This window comes from Psittacula echo (genome assembly GCF_963264785.1).
Source record: "Psittacula echo genome assembly, chromosome: 3".
NCBI lineage: Eukaryota > Metazoa > Chordata > Aves > Psittaciformes > Psittacidae > Psittacula > Psittacula echo.
The window spans coordinates 96254969-96271947 of record NC_137736.1 but is presented as its reverse complement, the minus strand read 5'-3'; the positions used below and the strand labels follow the sequence as shown (position 1 = coordinate 96271947).

Here is a 16979-nt window from a genome sequence, read left to right as displayed (position 1 = left end):
TGTCTGCTTTTCTCTATTGGGCTGACAATACCATCTTCAGCACGAAGCAGTGCAGGCTACTGTACTGTCAAATATTGGTATTCATGCACAGGCTAAAGACATTGTCCTGCAGGTTTCTGAAAAGTAAAAGTGAAGTGCTGTAAAATTAGCTTCTAGCAGAAGAAACAGCTTCTGCCCACATAAACACACTGCTTTTACATTCTGCCAGTAACTTTTCAGTCTCACAAAATACATCTGATGATGTTTCTGTATGTTTATTTCTGACTCTGAAACTAAGAAAGAAAAAAAAGCTAATACCCAGCGAGGAGTCCTAGCAATTTATTTTCCTCTAAATTCTTACCTATTAGTGTACCAATGTGGCCGTTTTCCAAACAGGCATTCATTTTGACAAATGCATTTTATTGACCCCTTTTACAGAGGCCAGGCTTTGGAGGATATGTAGAAATTTCTGTAAAAAATTACCTCTCTGTTAAGCAGCATGGACACTGGATGTCTCCCTCTCAGCCATCCATAAGTCATTTTGATTTGTCAGATCCATTGGTTTTCATAAAAGCTCAAGACAAGAATAGTCACTGGAATAATATGCCTTATAAGCTTCATTCTGATATGTTCTTAGCAACAGTCAGTAACTGAGGCTTAACAGATTTTCTAGTAACTAAGAATGAATTCACAGCTTAAATAATTATCTAATTGGAAATCAGTACTAAAATCTTTAGCATCCAGTTTTGGCTTTGAAATATGTAAACTGTGACCATCTGTGATGTCTATACAAACACATCTCTCCAAGTAACCCAAAAGCTTTGTGCAACTGTGAATTTAAGAAGTCTGTTTATCTCTCTTCCTTCTCCACCATTATTGAGCACTCACCTTTCAGCAAAATTGCCTGGGTTTGGTTTTGCATTACAACTCTGATATATGTTTTTTTGACAGCCTATTTTTTGCTGTCACTTAGATTTCCCCAGCTCCAACACCTTTCTGTTGTTCCAGCAATCTACGCCTTTTCGCTGACCCATATCCCCACAATGCGGTAATCGAGCCCTCTTGAGTGCATCAGTGGTGCCTGTGGGTAACCTCATCCACCTCTCGGCCAACTGCTCTTCTCATTCTCTTGCAACACTAATCAAATGGGAAAATCCCCTTTGCAGAAACTCACCACTGTCATCTTCACAGCTGGGTAAATGTGTGTTTTCTTTTATATCTAGCACTGAAATCATAACCTTAATTGTAACATTTGTAATAATCTGGAATAGCTGCTCTTACCCATGGTGAGGAGAAAAGTGACAGGGTTTTAAAGCAAAGCAGGATTTTAAAAGTAAACTCAGTTGTGAGCCTGGTTTTACTGTCATTTCTAGAGCAAAGTGATTAAAAGTAGATGCAGAAGAATATAAATAACTAAAAATTAATCCATATTTGAAGGATATATGGCCTCTGAACATTACTTATGAGAGGATGCTAACGTGGAGACTGATTTTGCTTTGGTACAAAGTATTTTCTTCAAGGACAAGTGAGGTCGGGAGGCAGGTTGAAGATGTGGAAGCTCACTTAGGACTACTGAAAATAATGATGCATCTATCTCATAGGCAAGGATTTGATAGGAAAGGTTTGCTTCTTAAGATGTCAAAAAGGACAACTTTACCTTGGATATCCGGGGCTGTCTGTTCACCCTTAATGTAAGAGACATGTACATTTGAAACCTTCTACCCACTAAGAGGTTATAACTCCAAAAAAACCCAATCTGAGTAGAGGCAGTCTACTGCATTTTAAAGTCTTAGTTTTGTGTCATTTTTCTCCTTAAAAGCCTGTTGGATTGTCAGTGATTAGTGCAAAGATTAGATTTGAGCAGAAGAACTAGTCTAAAACCATGTACAAACTAGAGAGGTACAAAACCCCAGAGTAATATAAAACAACAATAAGAACTGGACCGGATGTACTCACTCATCACTAGACATGTTACATGATTAATCACTTGTCCTCATTGTAAAAACGAAGCCAGGAAATCCACAAAACCTCAGTATGTATGTAACAGTGCATTTCTAGCTAACAAATTACAGCTATCAAGCTACAGAAAGAAGCATGCACTACATTTACTATAATCTAACATACTGGCCTTCCCTGAAAACCTGGCAAAGTTTGCCACCATGCAAGCCCATAGCATCAAAAGTATGTATTTCAATGAGGGTAAAAATACGAGGGTTTAGCATTTACATGAGGTCCAGTCAGAAAGATTAAGATGGCTCAGGGCAATTTGAATACAGTAGCCCATCATGAAGGTGCTTATGATGGTTCAGCTCAACCAACACATCCAGTGCTAACCATAAAAACAGAACAAATGTTACAAACAGGTTGTGGTGGGGTTACCTGGAGCCAAAGCACAAGCCTGGCTGCACTCCACGTCAAACCACTGACCAGCCCTACTGCCGTTTGGAAAGTATGGCTGACATCCGACTGCGGGCCGCCTCGTGAGGTTCACCAAACCACCAGCAGTAGAGTGGTTATGCTGCTTTCTTCAAAACATTTTTGTGGCTTTCTTGAGAACACAGCATTTGTCAGGTGAGTGGCACAGCCAGGATGGTTTTATCTCCTTGTCGCCATTATCTGTGCTTCAGTACCATCCCAAAGGCCTCCCTTCAGCTCACAAGTGTATGAAGAACCGTTCTCTGAAGGAGCTTTAGGCATTAGAACACATTTTAAGGCTAACAGGAAGCATTTTCAATCTGAACTCCCATACACCAAGCAGGAAACAGCACCCATTTATTTATGTAACTATAGTTACAGTATTATTTTTTTCTTTCAAACATAAAGAACATTTTTACCTTAGAAGCTACGATTTTGTGGCAATCCATAACCAGTACATTCTCAGTGGGAGAGGACCGCAATTCTGAAATGGTTACTTTAAGTCTTCTCAGGAGATGGTTAATTAGCTGTTGAATTAGCTATGTGCACCTCAATTAATCCATGACCAGCTCCTAACATGCCTGTTAACATCCATCGGTCACACATCTTCCTCTGCTCGTGACCCGTTTCCCTGGAGCCTCATCAATCAAATTCAGCTTGGCAGGAGACTCCTCTTTCATATGGAGGACAGAGGGAAACAATTCCTACTAGCTCCCTGTGCAAAGGGCAGCAAGTCTCAGCTTCACAAAATGAGGAACGAAGAGGCGTAAGACAGGACACATATCCAAAAAACTACCAGGACTCCCATATCAGAGCTGCATCGAGAAATCCCTTATTCCAGCCAAGCATAACACTATAGACATCATGCACCTTAGCACACTCTTTACTGCTCTGGCTTTTGTGCCAATGCTTATCTTGGGAAAATGATACAGAGGATATCATCATTATGTAACTTTAGATCCTTGCATTTCTCATGTTATCTTTGGGAACTCTGAGACCTTCTGGCCAAATAGCTACTACCTTGAAGGTAAGTCATCATCTAGAACAGGGAGAGAGACATTTCATCCTTACCACTCACCACAGAAAGGTTTCCAAAACAGAGACAAGTATTTGTCTTACAATGCGTTCAGCTTCCAAATTATGAGGGCTTTACTACCTGCAACCAGTTTGGGACAGTATTGGAATATTTCTGGATTTGCCTGAAGAGGCACACCATTTTCAAGCTTTATTAAAGGAAAGAATCAGAAATTGTAAAATATCTAGTTTATTATATTTGGAAGCATGAGAAAAATGCTAACTACTGGGGGATTTGGCAAATACAAGGAGTGTTCGTCATTTTCAGTCCAATACTGCAAATATAAAAACAGATGTTGAATCTATGACACAACTATGTGTTTAAATATTGGACTTACAAACAGAAGGCAGTTGGCAGGCAATTAATTTAGATTCAAATTAAGTGACCTGCCAGGGTCAACTGTGGTTATGACCACAGTTCATTCTCTTTCTTTTTCTCCTTGTTAATTAGTTAAAATTACACGAGCTTTGGTGCACTTCCGGTCTAATTATTGCAAAAAGGTTCACATTTTAAGAAAGAAAATTAAAAATTAACAATGGCAACAACCTTCTCATTGCTGACATGTATTCAGGTTTATGGTTATTTCCCTAACTAATCTAAACCACTCACTCAGTGTAATTTGGATGACTGCAGCAAGGATGACTTCTTTATGTACTTAAATTTTCTCTTCACAGTTGCAGCAAACTAACACAAATTGTAAACACAACAAGATGGGCACATACCATAGGCAGTGGCATTCCAACACTTGAAGGAGGAAAATACCTCACAAAACCATTTTAAACATGAATTACTATTACTCCTTCTCTGAAACCATGTCTCCACAAGCCTCTCAAAAGCACTTTGATCATATTGATGAGGGCCCTGCAGACTCCTTGGGGAATTTTTCCAACACTCACCTCTTTATTTTCTCAGGCAGTCACAGGAAAGGAGTTTTGTTGAAGATGCCAGCATGTACTAGGCTTGTCATGGTATCTCAGGCTTAACCCTTTGATGGCTGACCACCCTGAAGATACATTGCAGTTTATGGCATCAAATTAGGACATAAGCCAAACCCTGAACCTCCTAAACTAACAGGATGAAAAATATGTATGATCTGTTGCCACAGAAATATTAGCTAAACATCTCACAGCCCTGCAACAGTTAGCTTTGAACCTCTTTTATGCCCAGTGCCTTTCAACTCCAATAGATTTAGCTGTGAACTCTAACTCCTCTCTGATACATACTGCATAACATACTGTAAAGAGTTGCATTCCACAGAACAGCTGAATATTGCCATTTCTTGACACAATTTCTCTACGCAACAACTTTCCGGTAAGATTCTTTAACAGTTTGGCTTCCGCAGAGTCATATTTTAGTTCTCTAGAGATACATTATGCATCTCTTCTAAATCTGCAACTTCCAGCATGAGGAGTTGGTTCTTTGTTGTGTTTTTGTCCATACTGTGTTAGCATGTTTGTAGCAGCATGAATAGTCTGATTTTGTGTGGTTGATCTATTCAGCTTCAGCATCCTCTCACAATATTATGTGTCAATAATTATGAAAATAAGTTCTTCTCAGAAACAGAGACTGTTTGTCAGTAAAAGTTGCTATTCATCTAAACCGAGATCTGATGTGTGACAGACAACTCGGATTTTGCCAGCTTTCAAAAGGAATGGGTTTTGCTCTGCCTGTGTCTGGAAGCTGCTGTTATGCAGCACACTGAATCTGCATGAATAACGCAGTATGCTGGAGTTATACTTCAGTATCAGCTAAAAAGTTACTTTCAGATCAGCATAAAATTTAAGGGTTTTGCAAGCAGCAAGCTGTGTTCCAAACCAAAGCAACCACAGATTACTTTCCTACAGGAGTGAAAAACTCAGCCAAAAGCAAGTTTAGCTCTTCTTCACTGCTTGACGATTTCTGGTAGGCAAGCATTATTCCATAGTCTCCCAGCTGAGAAGACTCCCCTTGCTGGTTTTTAACCACTTCCACCAGCCAAGAATAAGGCCAGAAGTCACATCAGGACAACAGAGTAGGGTCAAGAAAGAAGCAGAAGAGAACAGCCATGCTGCAAGAGTGGACAAGGGTCAGAAAAAAGTAGAAACTAGCAACAGCCACATGAAAAGCGTAGGAGGAGACTTGGAAGTTACACTAGGTGGAGGATGTACAAAATAAGAGATTGGCAATAAGTGGGCTACAAGGGCAGATGGCAGAAAAACAAAATACCACATTATCACACAATTTCTTTTCTTGATATTGATCTTATTCCTGGTCTAAGCACTAGAACTTCAGGAAACCAAGTGAAGTGAGTCGTACAAATGTTCTCTTTTCCCATTCTTCATTAACCAAACCAAAACAAACTCACTCAAATACACATACAAAGCTCCTTCACAGTCCTAGAAACAGTAGCAACTTTTGGAGGAACGAAGCCAAGACAACCTATGGATTTTGACTACATAAAGGGCCCAATTTCAGTCTTTGCAATTCCCATGGAAAGGTGTTGTGTGCTCATGGACGAGATAGCCTGTACCTTGACCACAGGCATACTCTCATGCTTGTCGTGGTTAGTTCCCTTGCCCCAAGCAGTCACACGCTTTGTGGTTTGCCTTAACAGCAGGGGAAGAGACAGCACTTGATTAATATGGTGCTCAATAACCAGTAAGGTTAGTGCTCTGGGTACATTTCCTCAGCCTTGGCATGACTCACTTTCTGTAGCCACCTTCTAATCAGAGGCTCAGAGCAGTAACCAGCACAGAATTCAGTCACACCAGAAGCTCAGGCTACGGAGTGAGACAAAGGTCTGAGCAACGGCAGCAGGAGCAGCACACATGTTGGGCGAAGACTACAGAATAGCTGGAGACTTAACTCTCAATTTAATATACCAAGGTTAAACAAAGTGCATGGATACTGTTCTGTGGTTGAATAAAGCCAGCCAGAACCAGACTGCTGAAAGAAAGAAAAATAAAGTCCAGGCAGAAAGAAAAAAGCCCAGCCTAATCTTCCACATGAATATCCTCCATTTCCCCTTCACAAAAATCTTTTCTGTTCCCAAACTTGCCACCCATCATTTTTTGGCTGTACAATATTCAAGAGTAAGTTAAATGTTTACTTGGTTCAGTTAACATGTATTTTCTACCTGACTGAATCTGAGATAAAAGAAAATCTCTGAAACAGATATGGTAATGTAACAGAAGAACGCTCCTTTTGGAAGTAAAACTATAGAAACCTCCTTTAAACCACTGCAAACAAAAGAAAGAATTGTGCATACTTGCTAGATTAAAAGTAGCTTCAGCAAAAGTTTCTTAATTCCTGAAATAAAACCCAGCTGAGATTAGTAGATTCACACCATATACATAAAAAAAACATTAAGACAGCCATTTGCAATAGCAGCTCTTCTAAATCTTAGAAACCATACCTGTGCGCAACATCTCTGCTCAGCATTACTTTTTTGGGGTACCCAACAATATGTTGTTTGATAGATTTGACAAGATACCAAAACATTTGAGGATTGTAAATAAGCATATGAAACTTCATGATTCATACAAAATTTTTATTAGCAGTGTACGCTTGCATTTGTCCAGAAGACTCAAGCTGGTTTTTATGCTGGTTCCCCCAATACTGATCAATGTGCCAAAGGCCAACTTCAGGCCACAATGGAAATATCAATCCAACTTCCCTGTTCAGCCTGGAGAAGAGAAGGCTGCGTGGAGACCTCATAGCAGTCTTCCAGTATCTGAAGGGGGCCTACAAGGATGCTGGGGAGGGACTATTCATCAGGGACTGTAGTGACAGGACAAGGGGTAACGGGTTCAAACTTAAACAGGGGAAGTTTAGATAGGATCTAAGGAAGAAATTCTTTACTGTGAGGGTGGTGAGGCACTGGAATGGGTTGCCCAGGGAGGTTGTGAATGCTCCATCCTTGGCGGTGTTCAAGGCCAGGTTGGATGAGGCCTTGGGTGGCATAGTTTAGTGTGGGGTGTCCCTGCCCATGGCAGAGGGGTTGGAACTAGATGATCTTAAGGTCCTTTCCAACCTTAACTATTCTATGATTCTATCAACCTAGCTTCTAGGCAAGTTCAGATTGAGGTAGACTGCTTATTTCACTCTACTTGTGCTGAAGTATTAGGGTGGATTTCTCACCCAATCTCTCCTCACAGAACCCAAACGATGTAAATGGAACTATGGCTTTACCTTTCAACCCAAAGATGGTACAACAGTGTTCTCACATTCCTCCTGTACACCAAGGTAATTCTGTAAGAAGTGTGCCATCTACTGATGCACTATTTACTACCATTCTTCAAGCAACCACTGACCAAGACCAATGTTAGCTGTGTTAGCCGAAAAGAAAAATATTCCATGAATTTAAGAGAAATGACAGTGCTCCTGAAGCCAGTGAAATGTGTTTTATTTTAAGCCACTGCTAAAACAAGGACAAATTTAGTGCAACCTGGAGTTCATAATCTGAAAACTGAATATAGTTAAATTACTAAAATGGCAAAACTCGTCACCATTATACAGTACAAGACCTTCATATTCATTGAGTACAGTTACATAAACATTTATAGTTATTCAAACTGCTTTTGGTATACAACTGCATCACTAACTGGGCTGTGAATTACTGTAACACTGCACAAATAAGCAGCAGTTCCAGCAAATTATAATAAATTTTAGTATTAAATACTATTCAGACATTACAACAGAACAAAGGCTCTCTAAAACTACAACTCCAGCTATACAACAGGAATGTACAAAGATGGTACAAAATAAAGTGACTACAGTGGCTGGGCTCTGTACTTGCCTCTTCAGAGCTCAAGTACAGTAAATGCTTAACAGTAATGGCTCTTGCTGAAAAGCCAAAATTCTTACATTGAAAACATTCCTGAATCTTGTATTTTGATTTGCAAATCAATTGTGTAAAACTAGGGGGGGCTGCGCTGGTGACAGTTTTTACTACTTACTGTGTTCCCATCTCCAACCATAAGTCTCTTCATAGAAAAGGTCCCAGACAAAGATACATTAGAAAATGAAACATCTAAAATCTGATACCATTTTTGTGAGACCTCATTAGTCTCGGAATGTGGGTTGCTGAGGTTTTGGTTTTTGTTTGTTTTTAAAAAACATTACACAATCTTTTAAAACTTAAGAACAAAGATACTACACAAATGGCATTTAAGTACATTGTCTTAGCTACTTCTTCACATCCTTATTTTGAGATAGCAAATCCTCTTTAATTTTAGCATCTAGGTTTGAGTTTTGTTTGGGTTTTATTTTAAGGCTTTATGCATACTTCTGTATTATGTGTGTACATATTATTTATGTATTATTTATGCTCTGAATGTTTAAACCTGTTTTAAAAATATGGACACTTTCAACTGTTAATTTCTAGAGGGACTAATTTCAAAGTGCTTTTTCTACAGAATCTCTCAATTCATCTGAATACTTCTATTTCTGAGAACACCGAATGTATTTATGAAGTGCTTGTGACAGAGTGTCTTCTGGGACCGTAACACCATTGTATAAACTTCCCTCAATTTAAAAATTGAATTACCAGGTCAGGTTTCCTATACAGAAAAAATGCAAGATGAAACAAACTCTACCTTCCTACATTTGTTTATAAAACACAGTCATCTGGTTTAAATGGACCAAAATGTGGTCCTTCATATTTTTACATTTTTCATTTACATTTCTGTATTTGTGGTCAGGAGTTTTAAATAAACTCAGTAACAGCATAATTTAAGACTCACATTAGCAAAAAAACAGCTTCCACACTAATATGGCAGACAGCACCAATTAGATATAGCCAGAATAAGGTTTCCCAAAAAATTATTAAAATTACAAAATTATAACAATTTTGCCAGGCTAGTTTAACACTCTCCCGATTTTGACATCCAAGGAGAAAAAAAAAAAAAATCAAGCCACCCAGAACAAACTTTAAACAATTTTTATAAAAAACTGGTTTAAGTAAAAATAAAAGTATTTTCTAATGCATTTTTCCCATGTAAATTTGGAAACTAGGCCACTTTCCTCAGAAGCTAATAAATCAATTTCTTCCTTAATATCACACCAACTGATGTAATATATTTGATCCAGTCCAAAAACAAGATTCCATTTATAAAAATAAGTTTTAATGCAATTATTGCCTACTTCATTTTTTGAATAGTTCTAAGTTCTGGGGATCACACAATCTGCTGCCTTTCTCCAGGGAATTAAACAGAAAAACCACATCACCAAGTTTATAAAATCCAACACATTGTATAAATCAGTTAAAAAATGGCTGTTCCTGTGGTGCTGTTTTGTTGGGGTTTTTTTTCTAATGTATGACTTTGTACATCTGCAGTGCCTTCAGGATCTTTCTCTGGGTTTGGACATATACAGAAACACTGTATCCTCATGTCCTGAAATTCCACTTGGTGAGAATGCAAGGGTCCAAAACCCAGAGCGAAATTTAGTCCTGAGGCACTGCTTTGAGTATTTATTTTCCTGATATTTCAATTTCATGGGTAAATTTGTACAAGTACAGTATTTCTGTGTTAAAGGGCAGAAGTTACAGCCAGAGTCTGGTTTCCAAATTTTGACTGAAACAACACTGAAAGTCAATCTTACAAAACAAGGAAGGAAGAGGGGGGTAGATCCTAACAACTTTTGTACAACTTTTCAAAAATATGTGTGGTATTAGCCGCATCTTCCAAACACAAGAATTAAAATGGCTTCCTCCCCCCAGCCCACTTTGGGCTATGCAGAAAAACAATTCCTGACACTTGACGTTACATTACCTATAACAAGACAAAAGACCTTGCAATGGTTTTTGGTCTTTTTGTCAGATGGCACACGTAGAGCTTTCAACCCTTGAAATGACATATGAAGTGAGGTAATAAACAATTAACATAACAGAATTTTAAATTAGTGGTAAAAATTTGCAGTATAAGTTCATTTTGATGATATCTCATATACATATAGATACACATACATATATGTATATGCACATGTGTATATGCAAATACAAAACCATTAAAAATCTTCAACTTTGTGAGATCCAAGGCAGAAATCCACATGACAAATGAGGCCTAAAACCAGGCAAGTGTCAGTAAAAAGACCAGTGGAATGCTTTCTTGAAACACAAAGACATTGCAAGGAGAGTGCTCTTGAGTTTACCATTGTGACACCTCACAGTGGTCTGGCACAAGGGAAATCAGAATTGTACATATGCCATTAAATCTCATGAGTAGATTTAGAGACCTTATCTCTCCTTGTTTCAGATCACAAGGTTGTGCACCATCAACATCATATTTTTCTCTGAAAATGCTATTAAGATGCTTCTGTTCATCCAAAATAAGTAAGACTCCAGGAATTTCTTTCAAATGATACGAGTTTTGAGGTGGAAACCTTGCAATTACCAGCACGTGCCTTCTTTTCTCAAAGGATGTATTAAAAAACGAAACAAAAAAAAAAACAAAACCCAAAAAGCATTTGCAAATCACAGGATACGTAAAGGTCCAGATCTGCCTTCAGAGAGAAAGGCAAGTCAGCAGCACTGCTGAGAAAACCAGATTAGACTGCTAAAAAGACTTGATTAAAAGTGCCTTTAAAAAAATTCAGTGAAGGTAGTTAAGAAAAATTAAAAAAATCTATTTGCAAGAAATTTCCCCTTTATGTTTTAATCAGCTTTCTTTGCTAAACATCTAAGTGTTGACTGAGCAACAGAATTCTCTTTATTACTGCAAAGAAAATTCATATATGGAGGCTAAGAAATAAAGAATTAGACTAGTCAAAAAAGGCAGCTAAAATCCTCAGAAGTTTCTGCTACCTTTAATACATCTATGTGAGAGGCCAACATAGAAATTCTTCAGCACAGAATTAATGTTATGAAAGTACCTGCAGACAAAAAGCTGCAGTAAGAAATTTAGCAATTTAAACTTGACTGGCAATCTTCAGGAACCTTGCTGAAGAGTTATTTATGAAACTATGCTCAGCAGCCCACTCTGCCTTTCTACCAGAAGTTACAAGCTTTATAGTAGTCAACAAAAGGGAACACATATTTGCACCTCAACAGCTTCAGAGCAGACTCACATCTTCACATAAAATTAAACTTTATACGAAGCCAGGCTGTATTAAGAGGCTACTTGGGCAGGTCATGATTTTCTTCCTGGCAATGGTATCCCTGGGCACATAACACCTGGCCAATGTTGGTAATTTTTCCCACTGTCTGCAGCAAGGTGTTCCAGACCAGATTCTTGCAGAACATCAGCGCTCCCAGTCCCACTGTGAATACAGCACACATACGAGTGGGAAAAAGAGCTATCCTGGCACATCAGGAATCCTGAATATCATGTCTCAAAGACTGTCTCCTCTGAACTACTATCATAGACAAGGGATTTTTTTCATAAATATTTCAAGGTTCTGAACACAGCAGTAAATACAAGTTATGCATGGGTAGACAATACCGATTATGGACTGAATAAACATACCATGTGCACAGTATTACAAAGCACAGCACAGCTATTTTGACTTTCACCTCAATGTCTTTTGAATGCTGACAATTACTTGAACATTTATTAGCTGAATTATACTTTACATTTCTGTGTTCTTCCTGTCTCCTTTCAAAAGAGGAATGAAGACTGGTACATCATTGGATTTTTCAGATGTTTTCCAGAAGCCATCCAACCAAAGACTTATTTGGAGCTTGATCTCCATCAGATGCCTTCTCTATCATTTCACAATATTTCAGCACAGCTTGCAAGAGATCTCCAACTTTCCAATCTCTTTCTCGTAGTCTTCTGGAAAGCTAAAGGGGAGACAGGAGAACACAAAGCAAAATATTTTGACCGGCACATCCTGATTAACAGTTACAGAAGTTATTCTTGAAACATTAGCTCAGAAGAGATCAGTTGTAATGAGTTAATCGCTATTCCCACATCTATGAAAACAAAAACTTCCGCAAGAATCTTTCTTCAGGGCAGTTTTCACAAAATTTTCTTCTGGAGGGAGCGACATTTTCAAATGATGTGGTGCCACAGGTATGAGGTCTGTGGTTCATCAAGACTGCAGAAAACAGGAAATTCTGAACACAAGATTAAGACATTTGCCACCCCTCCCATGCCAATAATGCACATATAAAAAGACAAAACTCAGTCTTAATAAAAGGATGTGGATTTTCCTTTCACAACATATAGTGTGGTCTGGGTGACACAGATGCTACCCTCAATGAAAACAGTGTCTTCAGGGTTGGGAAATTATAACATCTTGGGGAAGAGGAAAAGGTGAGGGTTAAGTTAAACTACCACTTGGGAGCAGAGATCAGTGTGGCTGAAAACATTTTTTTCTCCCAGGATCCAAGCAAAAAAAAAAAAAAAAGAAAAGAAAAGAAAAAAAATCGTCCTTTGCTTATTTGTCAAGTTCAGCTTTGTATGGAAGAAACTCTACCATAAGACGAGGATGAATGTGCAAATTTGCCTAGGAGTAAAAAAACCCCTTTTAGTTAAAAAATATGTATAAATAAACAACAATGATGACAAAAAACAAAACCCCAACAAAATCCACACAAACAAACTTTATTCTCTGTACCTTTCTGGACAAATGACAGTGTTTCATTTAACAAACAAAATTTAGACACCCTACTTATCCTTTGGAACTGTAGAATTTTATTGCTGCTTATTGTCCCTACCATGAAATTTCTACGCATTAAGTTTAAAAAACTGTCATAAACAACGTTCAGCGAAGGGGTATTGATCAATGAGAAAATGAACACAAGCTGGCTTCAGTGTATGCTCGCAGCCCAGAAAGCCAATCATATCCTGGGCTGCATCAAAAGAAGTGTGACCAGCAGGTCAAAGGAGGTGATCCTGCCCCTCTACTCTGCTCTCGTGAGACCTCACTTGGAGTATTGTGTGCAGTTCTGGTGTCCTCAACATAAAAAGGACATGGAACTGTTGGAACAAGTCCAGAGGAGGGCCACGAGGATGATCAGGGGACTGGAGCACCTCCCGTATGAAGAGAGGCTGAGAAGGTTGGGGCTGTTCAACCTGGAGAAGTGAAGGCTGTGTGGAGACCTCATAGTAGCAGCCTTCCAGTATCTGAAAGGGGCCTACAAGGATGCTGGAGAAGGACTCTTCATCAGGGACTGTAGTGATAGGACAAGGGGTAATGGGTTAAAACTTAAACAGAGAAAGTTCAGGTTAGACATAAGTAAGAAGTTCTTTACTGTAAGGGTGGTGAGGCACTGGAATAGGTAGTCCAAAGAACTGGTAAATGCTCCATCCCTGGCAGTGTTCAAGGCCATGTTGGACAGGGCCTTGGGTGACATCTTAGTGTGAGGTGTCCCTGCCCATGGCAGGGGGGTTGGAACTAGATGATCTTAAGATCCTTTCCAACCCTAACCATCCTATGATTCTAGGAGATCTATTAGGTTGCAATATGAAATTCTATTAAAAAAATGAAAATGAAGAAAATCTCTCTCTGCTTTTTCACTGAGGTGATATTGCAGCTGCAACAAGGCGGCTGACAAAAATGTGGACATGAAAACATGTATAAAACAACTAATGTTTTGAGCAAACAATTCTGACAAACGAAAAAGATCCTCTCTAATTTTGAGTACAATGTATCCTGAACACTTTTCTTGAGTGACAAAAATGTATGTTTTCTATATAAAAGGAGACTCAAATCTGTATTTATTTTTGTGAATTTCAGAACAGAGTGCAAAAAGTAAGTTTTAAAGAATACAGCAGGCAATTTGGTCAATGGCTGGTTATAGAAGAATAGCCATTTTTCCTATGCCAGAGGCAAGTCTGACTAATGTCCAAAGACCTTCTTCAGCAAATGCAGTATAAAACTTCTGTCCAAAAAAGAAGATACCGCCATGGTCAGATGACAGAGCTGGCATCTGGCTTTACTAATCCTTATATTTTAATTTGGAGTTCAAAGTTCATTCCCACTATTTCTTTAGCTGACCAATCTGTTTCTTACTGTCAGACAAATGAAATATTGGGGTTTACTCAAAATAGACATCAGAAATCCTAAAACATCTAGATAAGGTCTGATTAAAAACTGCATATGTATGTTTTTTTAATCTGGGCACTTACATATCCACCCTATCAGGCTTCTCAAAGAAGTTTCTAATTTACTGGTTCCTTGTTCTAGCTTTTTTTTATTTCATACACAGGTACGTAAAGTTCTTCCTTCTGCCTTGCTAAGCATAACATGTATCCTTAAGTAAGAGTTCATACCCAGTTGCAGCAAGCAGTACTTTGACCAATACATGCTAGGGGTATTTTTGTCTTTTATACAACCACATCAGTGGCTCATTACCCTGCTGCAATCAGCCAACACAAGCCTTTCCTCCCTTCCAGAACCCACTAACTGCTTACAGTGAAAATTACTGTTTTCAATGTGATCTAAAGCCCAGGTTTGCTCCCCACGTAACTGAGGTACTTACCAAAGTACCTATGAGATGATCAAAACCCCATCACTGGAGAGAAACCAGTAAATTGAGGTCAGTTAAGTTTTCTGCTGGACTGCAGTGCCCTCTGCAGGTGCTTGTCTAACTTCACAAGTGACAGAACTGAGAATGACTATTCCTAATATAAGATCCTCAGTTTGGGTCAGAGATCATTCTAATTAGGAAATGGGATGGAATAAAATCCAGGTAATCTTTCCCTGCCACCCGGATGGGCAGGGAACAACAGGATTCCAATTCATTTTAACATAATGCATTTGGAGAACTAAAAATTAATCCATAAACCTAAGTCAATCAATTCACTATTGTAACATTCTCAGGATAGCATGACTACTACGTGCTTGAAGGTCTTCTGGTTTATCTTTATGTGTCAGCTCAGTATCTACTTATGACTGAAGTGTCAAGTACAAAAATATTACAATTTTTAGGAGTGCATAAATAATAGACACTGCTATTTTCCAGAATGCTCTTCTCAGTATATGAAAGCAGATATAATGGCGTTCAGACACACAACCAACTAATGACATCTTTCCTGCGTACCTTCAGGCAGTGGGTCAAACAGTAGATTTCAAAACTATGATGCTACTAAGACACAGCTGGCAGAAGAATGACAGACTGAAAAAAAAAAATAAAAAAAAAGGGGCATCTGCCATGTAGTTTTTTGTCCTACATGTTATGTTGCAGAGTAAGATACAGGTCAGTCTCTCATACACACACACAAAGGAGATTACTATTGACACTTGTGGGTCCCACCACTATTTTGCCCAAGTATTTGCAATACTGCAACTCACATATGACAAGCATGTAATAGATTAATCGATCTCCAAAAGACTGCAAAATGAACTCATGAGGTCAGAATAATTGTAGCCACTAAACTCAACTCATTTACATCAAAAGTACTTCAGAGAATGCTGAGCAGGCATGTGATAACAGAAAAGTGAAGTATTTTCTTCTTCATGTTAAGACACTTACAAAATGCAACAGGAAAGGAACATACAAATGAAGGATGAAACGAGAAGTTTCAAATAAAAACAGAAATGGAGAAAAGTATTCTCAAAACTAAAATTCAAGTTTATGAAAGCATGAACTCCACTCTGTTAGAACTAATTTACAACAAAACATATTTCTGAAATAATTCTGAATCAAACATACCAGCCTCCAGAAAAGGAGCACAGGAGATGTATTTCAACTTCCCCAAAACACATTTCCCAATTTTCTGAGTTATTTTAGACAAGAATGCAAGACTTCCTACTCTTGAGATCAAATACATATACCACACAGTTACACAGGCAAAAGAAAAACAAAGCCAGCATAGCCAGCATTCTTATTCAGGGCTAGAAAGGAAAAAGCCACTCCTAGGAAAGTTCAGCCCTGGTACTATCTGGACTGACCTCTAGGCACCTTTCACACTCTTTAACACAAGTCTATAGTGACTAAGCACCACACGTGCACACACTGATCTAAGTTTAGGAGTCTATTTTATCATGCTGACCTCTACTTCCCAATCACTTCCCTTTTCTCCTGAAATGATGATCTGAGCATTGGAAAGCGCCAAGTTGAAAACTTAATACTGAATTTCGGAACCAAGAACAAGCTTATCATAGAATAGTTAGGGTTGGAAAGGACCGTAAGATCATCTAGTTCCAAGCCCCCTGCCATGGGCAGGGACACCTCACACTAAACCATGCTACCCAAGGCTCTGTCCATCCTGGCCTTGAACACCACCAAGGATGCAGCATTCACAACTTTCCTGGGCAACCCAGTCCAGTGCCTCACTACCCTCTCAGTAAAGAATTTCTTCCTTATATCCAATCTAAACTTCCCCTGTTTAAGTTTTAACCCATTACCCCTTGTCCTATCACTACAGTCCCTAATGAAGAGCCCCTCCCCAGCAGCCTTAAAGGCCCTCCCTTCAGATACTGGAAGGCTGCTATGAGGTCTCCACGCAGCCTTCTCTTCTCCAGGTTGAACAGCCCCAACTTTCTCAGCCTGTCTTCATACGGGAGGTGCTCCAGTCCCCTGATCATCCTCGTGGCCCTCCTCTGGACTTGTTCCAACAGTTCCATGTCCTTTTTATGTTGA

At 38.9% G+C, this 16979-nt stretch overlaps 1 protein-coding gene across 1 annotated transcript in view; it reads right to left on the bottom strand.

The window, feature by feature from the left end:
* Positions 1-12037: 12037 nt before the first annotated feature.
* AKAP11 (A-kinase anchoring protein 11) overlaps positions 12038-16979 on the bottom strand; it is a 33409-nt gene continuing 28467 nt past the window's right edge. Inside the window, exon 11 of the mRNA XM_080612356.1 lies at positions 12038-12230. Coding sequence (XP_080468482.1) covers positions 12084-12230 — 147 coding nt within the window. The 3' untranslated portion in view covers positions 12038-12083. The remainder of the gene's footprint in view (positions 12231-16979) is intronic.